This window comes from Callionymus lyra, chromosome 1 (assembly GCF_982586985.1).
Source record: "Callionymus lyra chromosome 1, fCalLyr1.hap1.1, whole genome shotgun sequence".
Taxonomy (NCBI): Eukaryota; Metazoa; Chordata; class Actinopteri; order Syngnathiformes; family Callionymidae; genus Callionymus; species Callionymus lyra.
The window spans coordinates 28,653,855-28,667,070 of record NC_141818.1 but is presented as its reverse complement, the minus strand read 5'-3'; the positions used below and the strand labels follow the sequence as shown (position 1 = coordinate 28,667,070).

Sequence of the window (13,216 nt, the reverse complement as noted above, 5' to 3'; positions counted from 1 at the left end):
TATACATTTTTATCATGTATATCATTTACTTTTGTATTCTGGCACCGATAGCCTTTTATAAACCAGAGGAAGATTGTATAATGAAATGAAGAAATGGAAAACAAGCAAGAAAGAATTCATCAATCTTATCCACGGGTAAGACCATTGGCTGCTGCTGTTGCTAGGATACCGACCTCAGACGCGACAGTGAAGCATTGTGGGATACATGCAGCAGCTCATCTCAGAGGTTCGGGTGAACGAGAACCTTATAACTTTACGCTAAATGTCAAAAATCAGCCGAGATGAAGGTATGTATTTATAAAAAAGAATTACAATACGTATTTTATTTATGTCTTAAATGTATCTACATATGTATTAAAGCTATGGACTGCTAGTTAGCTACATGCTAACATCAACAAGTAACGAGTTTATTGTCGAAACACAGCCTATATAGGCTTGAGACCATAATAAACATATTTGAAATCTGAAAATCTTGAAACTTATACTTTTAGTGGAAATATTTGCGTCCACAGAGTGTTTTTATCCTCGCTGATAAAGCCTGGTCTGGCTCCAGTCTGCTGTATAAGTGGCAGAAAAGTCTTGGAAACTACATCGCAGTCGCTGGGTAAGTTTACTGTTTTATTAATACATACATATATCAAGTAACATTTCTAATCATTTGTTGAATAATTCACTTTAGACAGGACAACACTGTCAAAGTGTTTGATCGACATGGTCACAAGCACAGTGAGCTCAACCTGCCAGGGTTAGTCTGATCTTTAGCAACATTTGATAATGAGTTTTATTTTATTTATCTATATTTGTTTTTTTCATTTTGCAGACGATGTGTGGGAATGGACTGGGACAAAGATGGTGACATTTTAGCAGTGATCGCTGCCAAATCCAGCTCTATCTTTCTCTGGGATGCCAGTGTGAATAAATCAACCCAAATAGACAGTGGAATGAGGTGATATTTTGTTTTCAGTGGAGAAAGAGGGCATTAAAACCCATAAACGTATCGTTTTGAGGAAAAATATAAATGTACATTCATAATATAACTGATTAGTAAATACAAATAATGAGAAGAAGAGCCAAACATATCATGGGCAACATCATAAAAGTGCTTTACTCAAATGTTTTAATATATCATATTTGCATAACTGTAAATATGTATTCCATATTTTTAGATTATTATATTGTTAGAGCACTTTTTACATTACAGTTAAACGTAAGTGCAGTTTATGTTATTAGATGAAGGAAGATAAATATGTAGATTTTTTCACAGAAAATCGATTTTTCTATAGGATAAAAAAAAAAGCTAAATATGTTACAATTCACAACAAAAATGACAACATCAAATATATAAATATATTGTGGCTCTATATATATTACATAAGGATCCTGTATAGAACCATATATTTGTATTTTACAAGGTGCGTTAACCCTTATGTGGTCAATACCATAAATTTCAAACAATGAAAAGTTGAACTATCCTTGTACAGAGATCAGATGTCCATCCTCCTGTGGTCCAAGACCAGCCCCCTCTTGGCTGTTGGCACAGTCAAAGGAAACCTGTTGATCTACAATCAGCAGACTTCACGCAAGATCCCGGTTCTGGGTAAAAGTCACTATTTTGATAAATGATCCCCTGATTAAGTCATTTTGCTGATTGTGTGTTATATCGTATTTAAGGTAAACACACCAAAAGAATCACCTGTGGTTGCTGGAGCGCCCAAAATCTATTGGCTCTCGGAAGTGATGACAGCAGTCTGAGCATCAGCAATCCAGAGGGAGATACAGTCCGACAGGTTTGTCATCCAGCAAATCATTTTATTTTGTATTATTTATGAGTTTTTTCCCCTCTTGTCTCATACCATTGTGATATTCCTTCAAATTGTAAAACAAAATATGAAAATACTTCAATCAAGTTGTGTCTTATTTGAATCTATTGTAATATACTGTAGATCTAATCTTATTGACTGAAACACAAGCAAGATATTTTCTGTATAAAATGAAACGTCCTCATCATTCTCACATCCTATGTCTATCATTTTAGACAACATTGCGAGGGGAGCCTGGAGAAATTCATTTTTCAGTGATGAAAACGGATGAAAGATCTTCTCAAGGAGAGAGCACTGTAAGTTTATTCATTTAAAATCTACTGAAAAAGTGAATAAGTTTCCTCGACTTCATTCTTTTGCACAATTTAAATTTGTTTCTCTCTGTGTTTACAAGTTGATATTTCGGGAGCTGTAAACCGTTGTAAAAAGTCAGACTTTATTATTGTAATGATTTCACAAAGTGCTCTTCTCTCGCTGCAGGTGAGTGTCTCGGTAGAAAAGAAGATCCTGATGCTTTTTAGCGTCAATGACCCCGAGAATCGAATCGAATTGACCTTCCAGCGCCACTATGGAAGCATCGTGAGCCACAGCTGGTAAGTTGTGGTCGTACAAGGAAACCATCCGATCACTCACTTCTGGTACTTTCTCACGCAGGTACGGTGATGGATACATCCTCATCGGCTTCTCTCACGGATACTTCGTGGTCATTTCCACTCACATCAGGGAGATCGGGCAGGAGCTCTACCAGACACGGAATCACAAAGACAGTCTCACCAGCGTAGCCATCTCGTCGTCGCTGAACAAGGCGGCCTCATGCGGAGATAACAAGTGAACGCCTGGGTTTTTCTGATCATTCTCAGTCGTCATGTGAGCACACGAGCCAACCCTGGTGTCCTCGTTTCAGTGTGAAGATCCACGAGCTGTCGGAGCTGCATAACGTCAGCAACGTTGTCCAGCTGGAGGATGAGACCAAAGGTGAGCAGGTCGTCACCTGGAGAGACACACAAACCTTCCTCCATCTCTCACTCTTCAGGTCTGGACCATCTGAGCTGGACAGATGATGGACAGCTCTTGGCAGTGTCCACACAAAGAGGGACGCTCCATGTCCTGCTCACGAAGTTACCCATCCTGGGCGATAGCTTCGGGACGCGACTGGCTTTCCTGACATCCCTGCTGGAGGTGACGGTGTTGAACCAGGTGGAGGAGGTGAGGGAGCTTCTTTCTGTTGGTGTGTTTCAGAACTCAACTGGTTCTACCTTCAGATCCTAAACATTCTCAAATATATCACTTGTTTATTTCTTTTCATCGTGCCAGACAATGCGACACATAAACCCTGGCCATGAGAACACAACAAATACAATAATAATTCCAAAAACATTTGCTATTAAAAAAAGGAATATCTGATCTCGAAATTTTCAAAATGTAGCAACAGAATCAACAAGAAGGTAAAGAATCCAAACAATAAATTCAATCAAATTATTTTTCTCTCCTCCAGCAAAATAAACACATTACTAGCCTTTTATTTTGATAAACACACTTCAGATGTGTAGCTTATCACAGGACACACACTGACACTTACACATGCAGAACATTAGATCCCTCTATTGACAGTTTTTAGATAAATAAAGTGCTTATATTTCTGGAAACATTAGATCTTTTTTTCTTTCGTAAAATATTTACCAAACTTACAAATTTGTTTGAAATACCACAGCTCAAATCAAAGTGAGCCCTTGTCACTTATGTACGTTACATTCATGTTAACATACATTCTAAAGATTTATCTGAGGCTTGTGTTGACTCTGGTGTATGTCATGTTTTTTTTTAAATATTGTTAATTCAACCCTGTGGTTGTTTCACTGACAGTAGTTGAGGTGGACATTTCATTTTTTTGTGTTAAATTCCCATCTTCACTGAAATCTGTCATTTAAAAAATGGCTAAATGTGGATCTTAAAACAACCTGAAGCAAATGACGTGTCCCCTGTGAGGAGAGTCTCTTGTCATGATCTGAACGATGTGTCACAGGAGAGTCCGGTGACCATTCAGGTGGAGGTTGAGCCCACATTTATAGCTGTGGGACCGTACCATGTGGCAGTGGGCATGAACAACCGAGCTTGGTTTTACGTGCTGGTGGAACAAGACCCCGGTGAGTGTTAGCTGGTGTGACATATTACAATATAAGGGTGTAATGATTAGGGGACCTGGCGGTACCATGCATATCACGGTACAGGGCATTGATGCGGTATAATGGGATTATGTAAAAAACAAGGACATATATTTGTAGTATTGTAGTATTGCCATTGCAGAATTAACAGACCATTATTCTTATATGCCCAATATCGGCTTTAAAAGTCACTGGGGTTAAATGTATCCTCTTGTCCTCAGTCATCGCTTGGATTTCTCGGCATTTCATTGCTTCTTTGGCTACGGATAACATAATGACTGCTGCCATCTAGCGGACAAAGGTTTAATTGCAACACAACAAATGCTGTGAATATTTGCTCGAAAAGAGCTATGATACAAATAAAATATGAATTTTAAGCTGTATTTTTTTTTTTTATCCATACAGTGCTTTTGTATAACGGGAAATCTGATATTTAAGTATATCATATATTTTTGTACTTGCACCCCTAGTTATGTTAAAAGACAATTTAAGTCAATTTCATAAAGCCTTATTATGTTTTTTGTTAGTTTTTACTCTTTTACTAGATTTCTACCTCATGTTTATTAAGTCCCTTACATACATATATTTTTTTTCCAGTCTATAATTAAGTCATTATTGATTGTTATTTCTCTCTTTATTCTCTAATAGCTGATTTGGAAAGTCACAAAGCATAACAAAACTTTAATAATACATTTTACTCAAATAAAAGCTCAAAACATCTGTTTTATCATTCCTCAATGATCAGGTCACGTTTCAATATCATGGCCCGGTTTAAAAAAAAAAGTTTATTTGCCCCATTATTTTTTTTGTAGTTATTTTGGTTATTGTAATTTATTTAGTTATTATTATTGTTTTGAACTTCAATATGGCAGTATTACCATAACCCTACAGGTTAGACGTCTGAGGTATTTTCTTCAAACTGAAAGTGAGATACTGTAATGCTAAAGACATTTAGTGGTTCCTTGGTATGTCTTCATTTTTTGGCAGGTTTCATCAAACTGAAGGACATTGAGTACCTCGGGACGATCGTCAACATGTGTCTGAACTCTGACTACGCTGCGGCTTTGTTTGAAGGCAAAGTTCAACTTCACATGGTGAGACACTGAGACACATCTTGATGGTCATGGCGGCTTCGACGTCGAGTGTCTTTCTTCTTGACCCTAGATCGAAGGCAGGGACCACGAGGAGAGGAAGCAGATGAAATTGTTTCCCGATGATAATAGAAAAGGTCGCATCCTGTGTCACACACTCACTGCTGACTTCCTCTACTATGGCACCGACGTAAGAATCCGCCACATACTTTTGTTGTTGTGACTTCTGTTGAACCTCTGAGTGTCCTCCCAGTCCGGCGACGTGGTGACGGTCCTGGTGGAGGATCTGGAGAGCGTGAGCAGCTTCAGTCATGAGGTGGCGGTGAGGAAGATCTTCCCGGACCTCAACGGCACGCGGCTGGTCTTCATCGACGACAAGAACGGCGGTTTCCTGCTTTCACCTTCAAGTGTAAATATGTCGGACTGATGATGACAATAGTTTTATGTCGACCTTAACGCTGTTTTGTCGGTCTTCAGGCGACCGATTCCTGCTTCGAGCTCCCAGACTTCTCTCCAACCATCACCGGAGTGTTGTGGGACAACTGGCATGCCGACAGAGGAGTGTTCGTCGCCTACGACGAGGACAAAGTTTACACCTACATCCTTCAGAAGACCACCATCTATGGTAGGAACAAATTGTTTGTAAAGTTTCAAAAGATTTTCACATTTTTTTCTTCTCAAGGTCCACGGGTGTTCCTGGTGGGCAACACTCCGCTCCTGTTTTCCCAGAAGCCACTGCTGCTGCACAATGGCCTGCTGACCTGCCAGACGACGAGTGGGAAGATGAGTGAGGTGGCTCTGAGCACACACTCGTTCCTCAAACACCAGAGCGGAACGTCGCCTGATCCAGCGCCTGAGCTCAGCCGGCAACTGGACTTGGCGCTCAAACTCAAGCGCTTCCATGAAGCCTGCGACCTCTGCAAGTCTGGGGGAAGTGACTCGGACTGGGCTGAGCTGGGAAAAGCCTGTCTGGTCCATATGGAGGTGGAGCTGGCCGTCCAGGTCTACAGAATGAGCGGGAATGTTGGGATGGTTCTGTCCCTGCAGGGCATCCAGGTCACTTAAGTTTGTTCCAAACTATTGACATCCACTTCCAATCCTGCTTTCTAAAGTGACGGATGTTGTTTGTGTGTTCTCAGGGAATCGAGGACAAGAACCTGCTGTCAGGGCACTTGGCGATGTTTCTGAGCGACTACAACCTGGCCCAAGACCTCTACCTGTCCTCCAGCAGCCCCATAGCGGCACTGAAGGTCCGTCACACACTCCGACACACTTGAAACTGATGTACCGATGTAGAAATATTCACCATTTCTTCAAAAATATATATTTATTTCAATCATAAATGATCTAAACAACTAAATGTTGTGAGTGTTTTTTGAAAGTGTGAGAAAAAACATCTAATTTATACTCATTATACTCAACATTTATTGTTTATTGCAACCTTCATTTTTACTCGATTGAGAGAAATGATGTTAAAGTGGATATTAAGGATGAGCACAATAAAAAAAAATGTATAAAAATATAATCTAAAGCAACATGAAAGTCTATCATCAAAAAGATCCTTAGCTTCAGAAGAAAAGTGAAAACACAGACCATACAAAGAAATATATATTCTATTTGTTTTAAGGATACAGAAATTGATATAACATGGTTTAGATTGTATCAAAGCTTCTCTTATCTACTGGCGGATTTCTCACAAATATATCAACACATGTAGCATGCTAGGCTAGCAAGGTTGCTAACTCATTTCTTCCTTCACTTCAGACTCAATACACTTAAACTCGTTTTTACTTTACAAATATATATTTTCTTTATCTGTAACACATGCAGCAACTTGTGGTTTATATTCTAAGAGAATGTCCTCCAACTCTGTAGCAATTTTATCAAATGTATGACGACCCTTGAATTGTTTACAGGCTAAACAGGAAGTCGACATTTGCACTTCCTTTTCACTTCCTTAGCTACCTTTTTAATGAAATATACTCTCTTTCAAATAAAATGTAATGCAGTTGTGGTACTGAGTAGTATATTTATATAGTATCATTAAAGTTATCATTACAGAAATAAATAATTTACTTTAAGCTACTGGCCCAAAACTGGTTAAAAAGTGACTTTGTGAGAATCGAGCTCAAAGTCCCAGCAGTTGACTTTATCTGCTTTATCTGTTCAATGAAGTGTGTGTGTCTCTGTGTGTTTGTGTTTCTAGATGCGGAGGGACCTGTTACACTGGGACAGTGCTCTCAAGTTAGCCAAGAGTTTAGCCGAGGATCAGATTCCCTTTATTTCCAAAGAATACGCCATTCATCTGGAGTTCATGTGCGTCCACACACACACTCACACAAGATTTGAATCCAAGTGTGTCTCCTTCTAAAGTTCTGAAAAAACATTGTTTTCCATTTCATATACGTGTTGCTAGATGATGGTCGACATATTATATAATTGTAGTAACATGAGTCAGATTAATTTTGTTTTTCTTTGCTAACTTTTTCTATCTTTCTTCTGTTTTTTTATAATAAAAAATGTATAAAAGGTGACATTAAAATCTTGAATCTTTCTGCAGTGGAGACTATGTGAACGCGCTTGCTCACTATGAGAAAGGAATGACACACAATAATCAGGTAAAACCCTTTTTTTTTTTCTTTGATCAAAACTTATATAAAGAAAATGTTTTTTTTTAAACCCAGAAGTAACTAAATAATCACGAGAGTTGTTCGGCCTAATAAACCATGATAAACATTCTTGTGTCTTTTAGTTCCAGGAGCACGACGAGGCGTGTCTGGCGGGTGTGGCCAGGATGTCCATCAGGATGGGCGATGTGAGACGAGGTGCCACTCAGGCCATCAAGCACCCGAGCAGGATCCTCAAAAAAGAATGTGGAGCCATTCTGGAGAACATGAAGGTCTGAATCGGATTCTGACTGAGGTCAGGACAAGGTCAACATTTTTTTCTTCTTTTCTTTGCGCAGCAATTCCCTGAAGCTGCTCAGCTTTACGAGAAGGGTCAATATTACGACAAAGCGGCGTCGGTTTATATTCGCTGCAAGAACTGGTGAGACGAGAGACGACGGGGACTTGAATCTCTTCTAAATGCATCTTTCTTCTTCAGGTCGAAAGTGGGAGAGCTGCTGCCTCAAGTCTCCTCGTCAAAGATCCACCTGCAGTACGCTAAAGCCAAGGAGGCGGATGGAAAGTAGGTACCGAAGCAATAACACAGAAACACTTCCTCACTGGTTAAAAAAAGGTCTATTTCTGTTTGGAAACACTTAATCGGTCCTAGAGAAACACTTCAACACAGACTTTTGAGTATCTTCTTGTCCCATATAATTCAAAATCATATTGTGTGACCTTGATGTGAAAAGAATTACATTGTCATGAGTTGAATAACAGAAGTTCCATATTCAAAACAATTTACTGTATTTTCCGCACTATAAGGCGCACTTAAAAGCCCATAATTTTCTCCAAAAAAGACAGAGCGCCTTATAATCTGGAGCACACTATATATGAACATTACCTTGTGGGTGACTTGTTTACAAACACTTTCATGACTCTGCGCCGACTGAACCGATACGCCATGGGCGGGATTACGTCATTGCATCATCACGGGATGGGATTTACATCATGGCGTACGTCTATGGAATGAAATTACTGCCACCGGTTTGAGCGAGTGTGTCTTTATTGTTGTACACTCTGCTGCCCGCTTAACCAGTCATACACACGCGTTCAACATGTCCTACACACGCGCCCTAGCTGTCATACACGCGGTCAACTTTTCTGTCTGCTCACAACACCAGTCTTACATGCTGCTGCTTGAAGCCTTTTAAACTTCAGTAAAACGTTTGACGGCAGTATCTTCTATTCTATGTGCCTTATAATCCGGTGCGCCCTATTTATGAAAACACTTCTAAAATAAGCCAATCATGAAAGGTGCGCCTAATTGTGTGGAAATTACGGTAATAATAAACCAACCATAACACAGTTCTCTCAAAAAACTTTACAGTTTAAATAACTCTATATATGAGAAAAGAAAAACAGTGGCTTCGTAATCAGGCAGAAACCTTGAGCAGAACCAGACTGGAGTGGTGGTGGTGGAGGTGTGAGTGGTCTTCTGCTTTGACCGACTGGGAGGGAGAGGAGAGACAGGGGGATGGAGATAGAAGGAGAGGAGGAGGAGAACAGAAAATAGTAAAGAACATTCCATAGACCATAGAGTCCATGGTTTCCAGATTCCATGAGCAAGATCTAAGCTGCAGAGTCGATGTGTTGCAGGTACAAAGAGGCAGCTCAGGCCTACGAGAGTGCACAGGACTGGGAAAACGTCATCCGGGTTCTTCTGGATCATCTCAACAATCCGGAGGACGCTGTACGCATCGTCCGGGACAAACAGAGTGTGGACGGAGCGAAGATGGTCGCCAGGTAAGGCTGTTCTGTACTGCGATGACGAGGAGAGAAGCAACAAAGTCATGTTTTCAGGTTCTTCCTCTCGCTAAACGACTACGGTTCCGCCATCCACTTCCTGGTGTTGTCGCACTGCAACGACGAGGCGTTTCAATTGGCTCAGCAGCACGGACAGATGGAAGTCTACGCGGACATCATCGGTGCGTCTTGAGAGTTGATCTCAATCTTGAATGTTGATGTCATTTAGTATTTTTGTCATCTCCTGCAGGTTCCGACGCCACACAGGAGGACTACCAGAGCATCGCGCTGTACTTTGAGAACGAGAAGAAACACCTGCAGGCCGGGAAGTTCTTCAGGAAATGTGGACAGTTCAGCAGAGTGAGAACATGTTTCAGGAAGTACATTTTGATAGTAGATGACTGGGGTATATCATGACTTGTATTTAACCATTAATCTAAGTGACAAATTCATTCATTCATACATTTTCTTTGCCGCTCAATCCCCTATGAGGGTTGCGGGGGGGGGGGCTATCCCAGTTATTCTTGGTGAGACCCTGGACAAGTCGGCGATGTTGCAGCTCACACAAAGACGGACAACCATTCACACACACACTCATACCTACAGACAATTTCCCGAGGTTCTCAATCAACCTCTGTATGTTTTTGGACCGGAGTTCCCGGAGTAAACCCACGCAACATGGCGAGAACAAACTCCAAACAAAGGTCACAAGTTGATCTTTCGACCTGGAATCGAACCGACAACCTACTTCTTGTGAAGCCATCTTAATAGTGTAACTGAACCTTTATGTATGTTACTGCATACTTAATCTTTTAAATGAATCAAGCTCTTGAAATAAACCAGACCCAAAAGGCACAGATATGTTCAAACTGGCAGAGGCCTAAAGTAGAACCAGACTCGATCAATAAAACAATAATGAAAATACTCAAGTATAAACCAAAAACAACCCTGATCTACTGTCTCATTGTTTCTCCTTCAGGCTCTCAAACACTTCATGAAATGTCCAAACGTAGACGACAACCTGGCTCTGGAGATGTCCATCGAGGCGGTGAGCGTCGACGTCTTCCTACATTCAATGTTTTCTTATTCCCTGACATGAACGGAAACATGTGTCTTCACCTTGATACTCCTGACCTTAATATGGTTCACTGTGTGTCGACCTCCAGGTGGGTCAAGCCAAAGACACCTCTCTGACCAATCAGCTGATCGATTACCTTTTGGGAGAGAGCGACGGCATCCCCAAGGTATCACTCATTGTTTGCTTAAAGTCACTTCTGAAAGCTCGAGTTAATGTTCAGTAAGTAGAGAAATCTGAGTTTGGAAAATCCAAGTCTGCGTTTATTAGTCTTTGTGTAATTCCAGCTACAGTTGCTAGAAAAGCACTCGGGGAGCGCAGACCTCTGCCAAGCTGCTTGTTTCAAGCCATAATAAATGCCCTAAAATGTCATGTATGTGACCTTGTTGTCTCTCTCTGTAGGATCCAAAGTATCTCTTCCGCCTCTACATGGCCCTGCAGCAGTTCAGAGAAGCCGCTCGCACCGCCATCATCATCGCCCGAGAGGACCAGTGTGCAGGTACTGCCGTCCTTCACTTGACCTTCACCGTACCCTTGAGGTCACATGGTTCTTCTCATCCGTCCCACCAGGAAACTACCGCAACGCCCACGACGTCTTGTTCAGCATGTACACGGAGCTGCAGGCCCAGAAGATCAAGATCCCTGCGGAGATGAACAACAACCTGATGATCCTGCACTCCTACCTGCTGGTCAAGGTATGTGGAGCTCGTCTGCACAACACACGGAGGGGAGGGAAGCAGGATGAAGTCATCGGGATGAAGGGTGTTCACAGGAAGTTTGAAATGTCTCCTTCAGATCCACGTCAAGAGGGGAGACCACCTGAAAGGAGCCCGAATGTTGATACGCGTCAGCAACAACATCAGCAAGTTTCCTGCACGTGAGTGTAAACAGTGACCTCTGGTGGTTAACTTGAAAATAATGCCTCTAATGTGAGATCAATCCCATTTGACTGATCAAAGATCAATATATTTGAACTATCATCTTGTAAAAGTAACATTTTTGATTAATAAATTACTATCTTAAAGTACTTAATAGAATATTAAAATAAAATAATTATCTGAATTTTTTCTAAAAAATGTTTTCATCTTTGAAGACTGAAATAACATTTGTTGAAAATATATTTTGGGATGTTTTTAAACTTGTCAACGACCATTTCATCGCCATCCATGCAATTTTGTAAAAAACAAAACGAAAAAAAACGTGTTTCCATTGATTTTTAATGTTCCCTTATTGATCCGACTGGTATGTCCAGTTTCACTGTGTTAAACTAACCGAATGGGGTTAAAAATAACATGTAAATAATATTAATTTCATTTAACTCAGTTTAAATAAAGCTACAAAAAAAACAGTATTTTTGTTTAGCATTTTTGAACAACTCTTATATTATAAATTAATTAAATTAAATCTAATTAATTAATTAAAACTATAAAAACTCATAATGAAAAGAGAGTAAATCTGAGCACACAAAGGTCTACTCCACTAAAAGCCTACTCTGGATTCATGAACCACAGAACAAAGAGCAGATCATGGTAACGAGTAACTAGTATAACTCACCTATGACTAGATCATGATGACCATATAAGGAGGTGAAGAGGATCCTGTCAACCTTGTTGGTTTTATCCAAGATGAAATATTATTTACCTTAACCACACCCACTCTGCTGTGATTGGTCAACAATGAGGTTTGTCACCGCGTGTCATCAATCCCGAAAGTCTCCACATCCTAGGGACTCGTTGTATAAACAAAACAGGTCGTGATTACATCAGGCTGGAGGAGGAGTGAAGCCATTATTACGCCATAATGGAACCCGCTCTCGTAACCTCTCATTCGCTGGGATTGTTGCAGATGTTGTTCCCATCCTCACGTCAGCGGTCATCGAGTGTCATCGAGCCGGGCTGAAGAATTCCGCCTTCGGTTTCGCCGCCATGATCATGAGACCCGAGTACAGGAACAACATCGACGTGAAGTACAGGAAGAAGATCGAGGCCATCGTCAGGTGAAGGTCGCGCGTGAGGTCACTCCTGCCGCAGGTTCTGACACAAAAGCGTGTTGCAGGCGTCCAGACAACTCCGAGCTGGAGGAGGAAACCACCCCGTGTCCCTTCTGCGGCTTCCAGCTGCCCCAGAACGAGCTGCTGTGCATCTCCTGCAAGAACAACCTGCCCTACTGCATCGCCACGGTACGCCGGCGCCCCCCTCTGGTGTCTCTCAGTGAGTCACTCAAGTCTCTCTGTTCTTCAGGGTCGTCACATGCTGAAGGAGGACTGGTGTGTGTGTCCTCACTGCGAGTTCCCGGCCCTCTACTCCCAGTTCCTGCTGTGAGTTCATCAATGATGTCCACCTCCTCTCCTGAGCGCGTCAGGAATGGTGTTCCCCAGGGTTCAGTCCTTGGACTTCTTCTCTTTTACACTCTCAAACTTAATTATCTTCCACTTTCTTCCCTAATTTTTGTTCCAGGCTGCTGGAGTCAGAGCCCACCTGTCCCATGTGCTCCGAGACCGTGAGGGTCAACGACCTGAAGAAGATCTCGGACTCTTCCAAGTATCTACAGACGGACCCGCAGGAGCAGTGAGGGGACGTGTTTTTAAACAGATGTTAATAAATATTAATTTAATAAAACTTTACATTATTCCATGAATAGCCTTTGTCAGTGTTTG

The 13,216-nt window shown here is 41.2% G+C and overlaps 1 protein-coding gene across 1 annotated transcript; it reads left to right on the top strand.

Annotated features, from left to right (window-relative positions):
- The first annotated feature begins 200 nt into the window (after window positions 1-200).
- Window positions 201-13,197, top strand: wdr19 (WD repeat domain 19). The gene is made up of 35 exons (XM_087799773.1): window positions 201-287; window positions 513-604; window positions 680-745; window positions 821-946; window positions 1,482-1,597; window positions 1,672-1,787; window positions 2,036-2,116; window positions 2,301-2,413; window positions 2,475-2,648; window positions 2,725-2,795; window positions 2,854-3,026; window positions 3,844-3,964; window positions 4,970-5,076; window positions 5,147-5,263; window positions 5,327-5,482; window positions 5,551-5,698; window positions 5,756-6,129; window positions 6,213-6,323; window positions 7,280-7,389; window positions 7,634-7,691; window positions 7,826-7,972; window positions 8,039-8,121; window positions 8,179-8,262; window positions 9,339-9,485; window positions 9,543-9,667; window positions 9,736-9,845; window positions 10,465-10,533; window positions 10,652-10,729; window positions 10,963-11,059; window positions 11,131-11,255; window positions 11,356-11,437; window positions 12,406-12,556; window positions 12,616-12,739; window positions 12,801-12,877; window positions 13,017-13,197. The coding sequence occupies exons 1-35, from the start codon at window positions 282-284 to the stop codon at window positions 13,129-13,131; spliced, it is 4,050 nt and encodes a 1,349-aa protein (XP_087655899.1). The 5' UTR covers window positions 201-281; the 3' UTR covers window positions 13,132-13,197.
- The last annotated feature ends 19 nt before the right edge of the window (window positions 13,198-13,216 follow it).

Coding starts and splice junctions, on each gene's coding strand:
- wdr19 (XM_087799773.1), top strand. Junction 605..679: donor AACTACATCGCAGTCGCTGG/GTAAGTTTACTG, acceptor AATTCACTTTAG/ACAGGACAACACTGTCAAAG. Junction 7,390..7,633: donor GCCATTCATCTGGAGTTCAT/GTGCGTCCACAC, acceptor ATCTTTCTGCAG/TGGAGACTATGTGAACGCGC.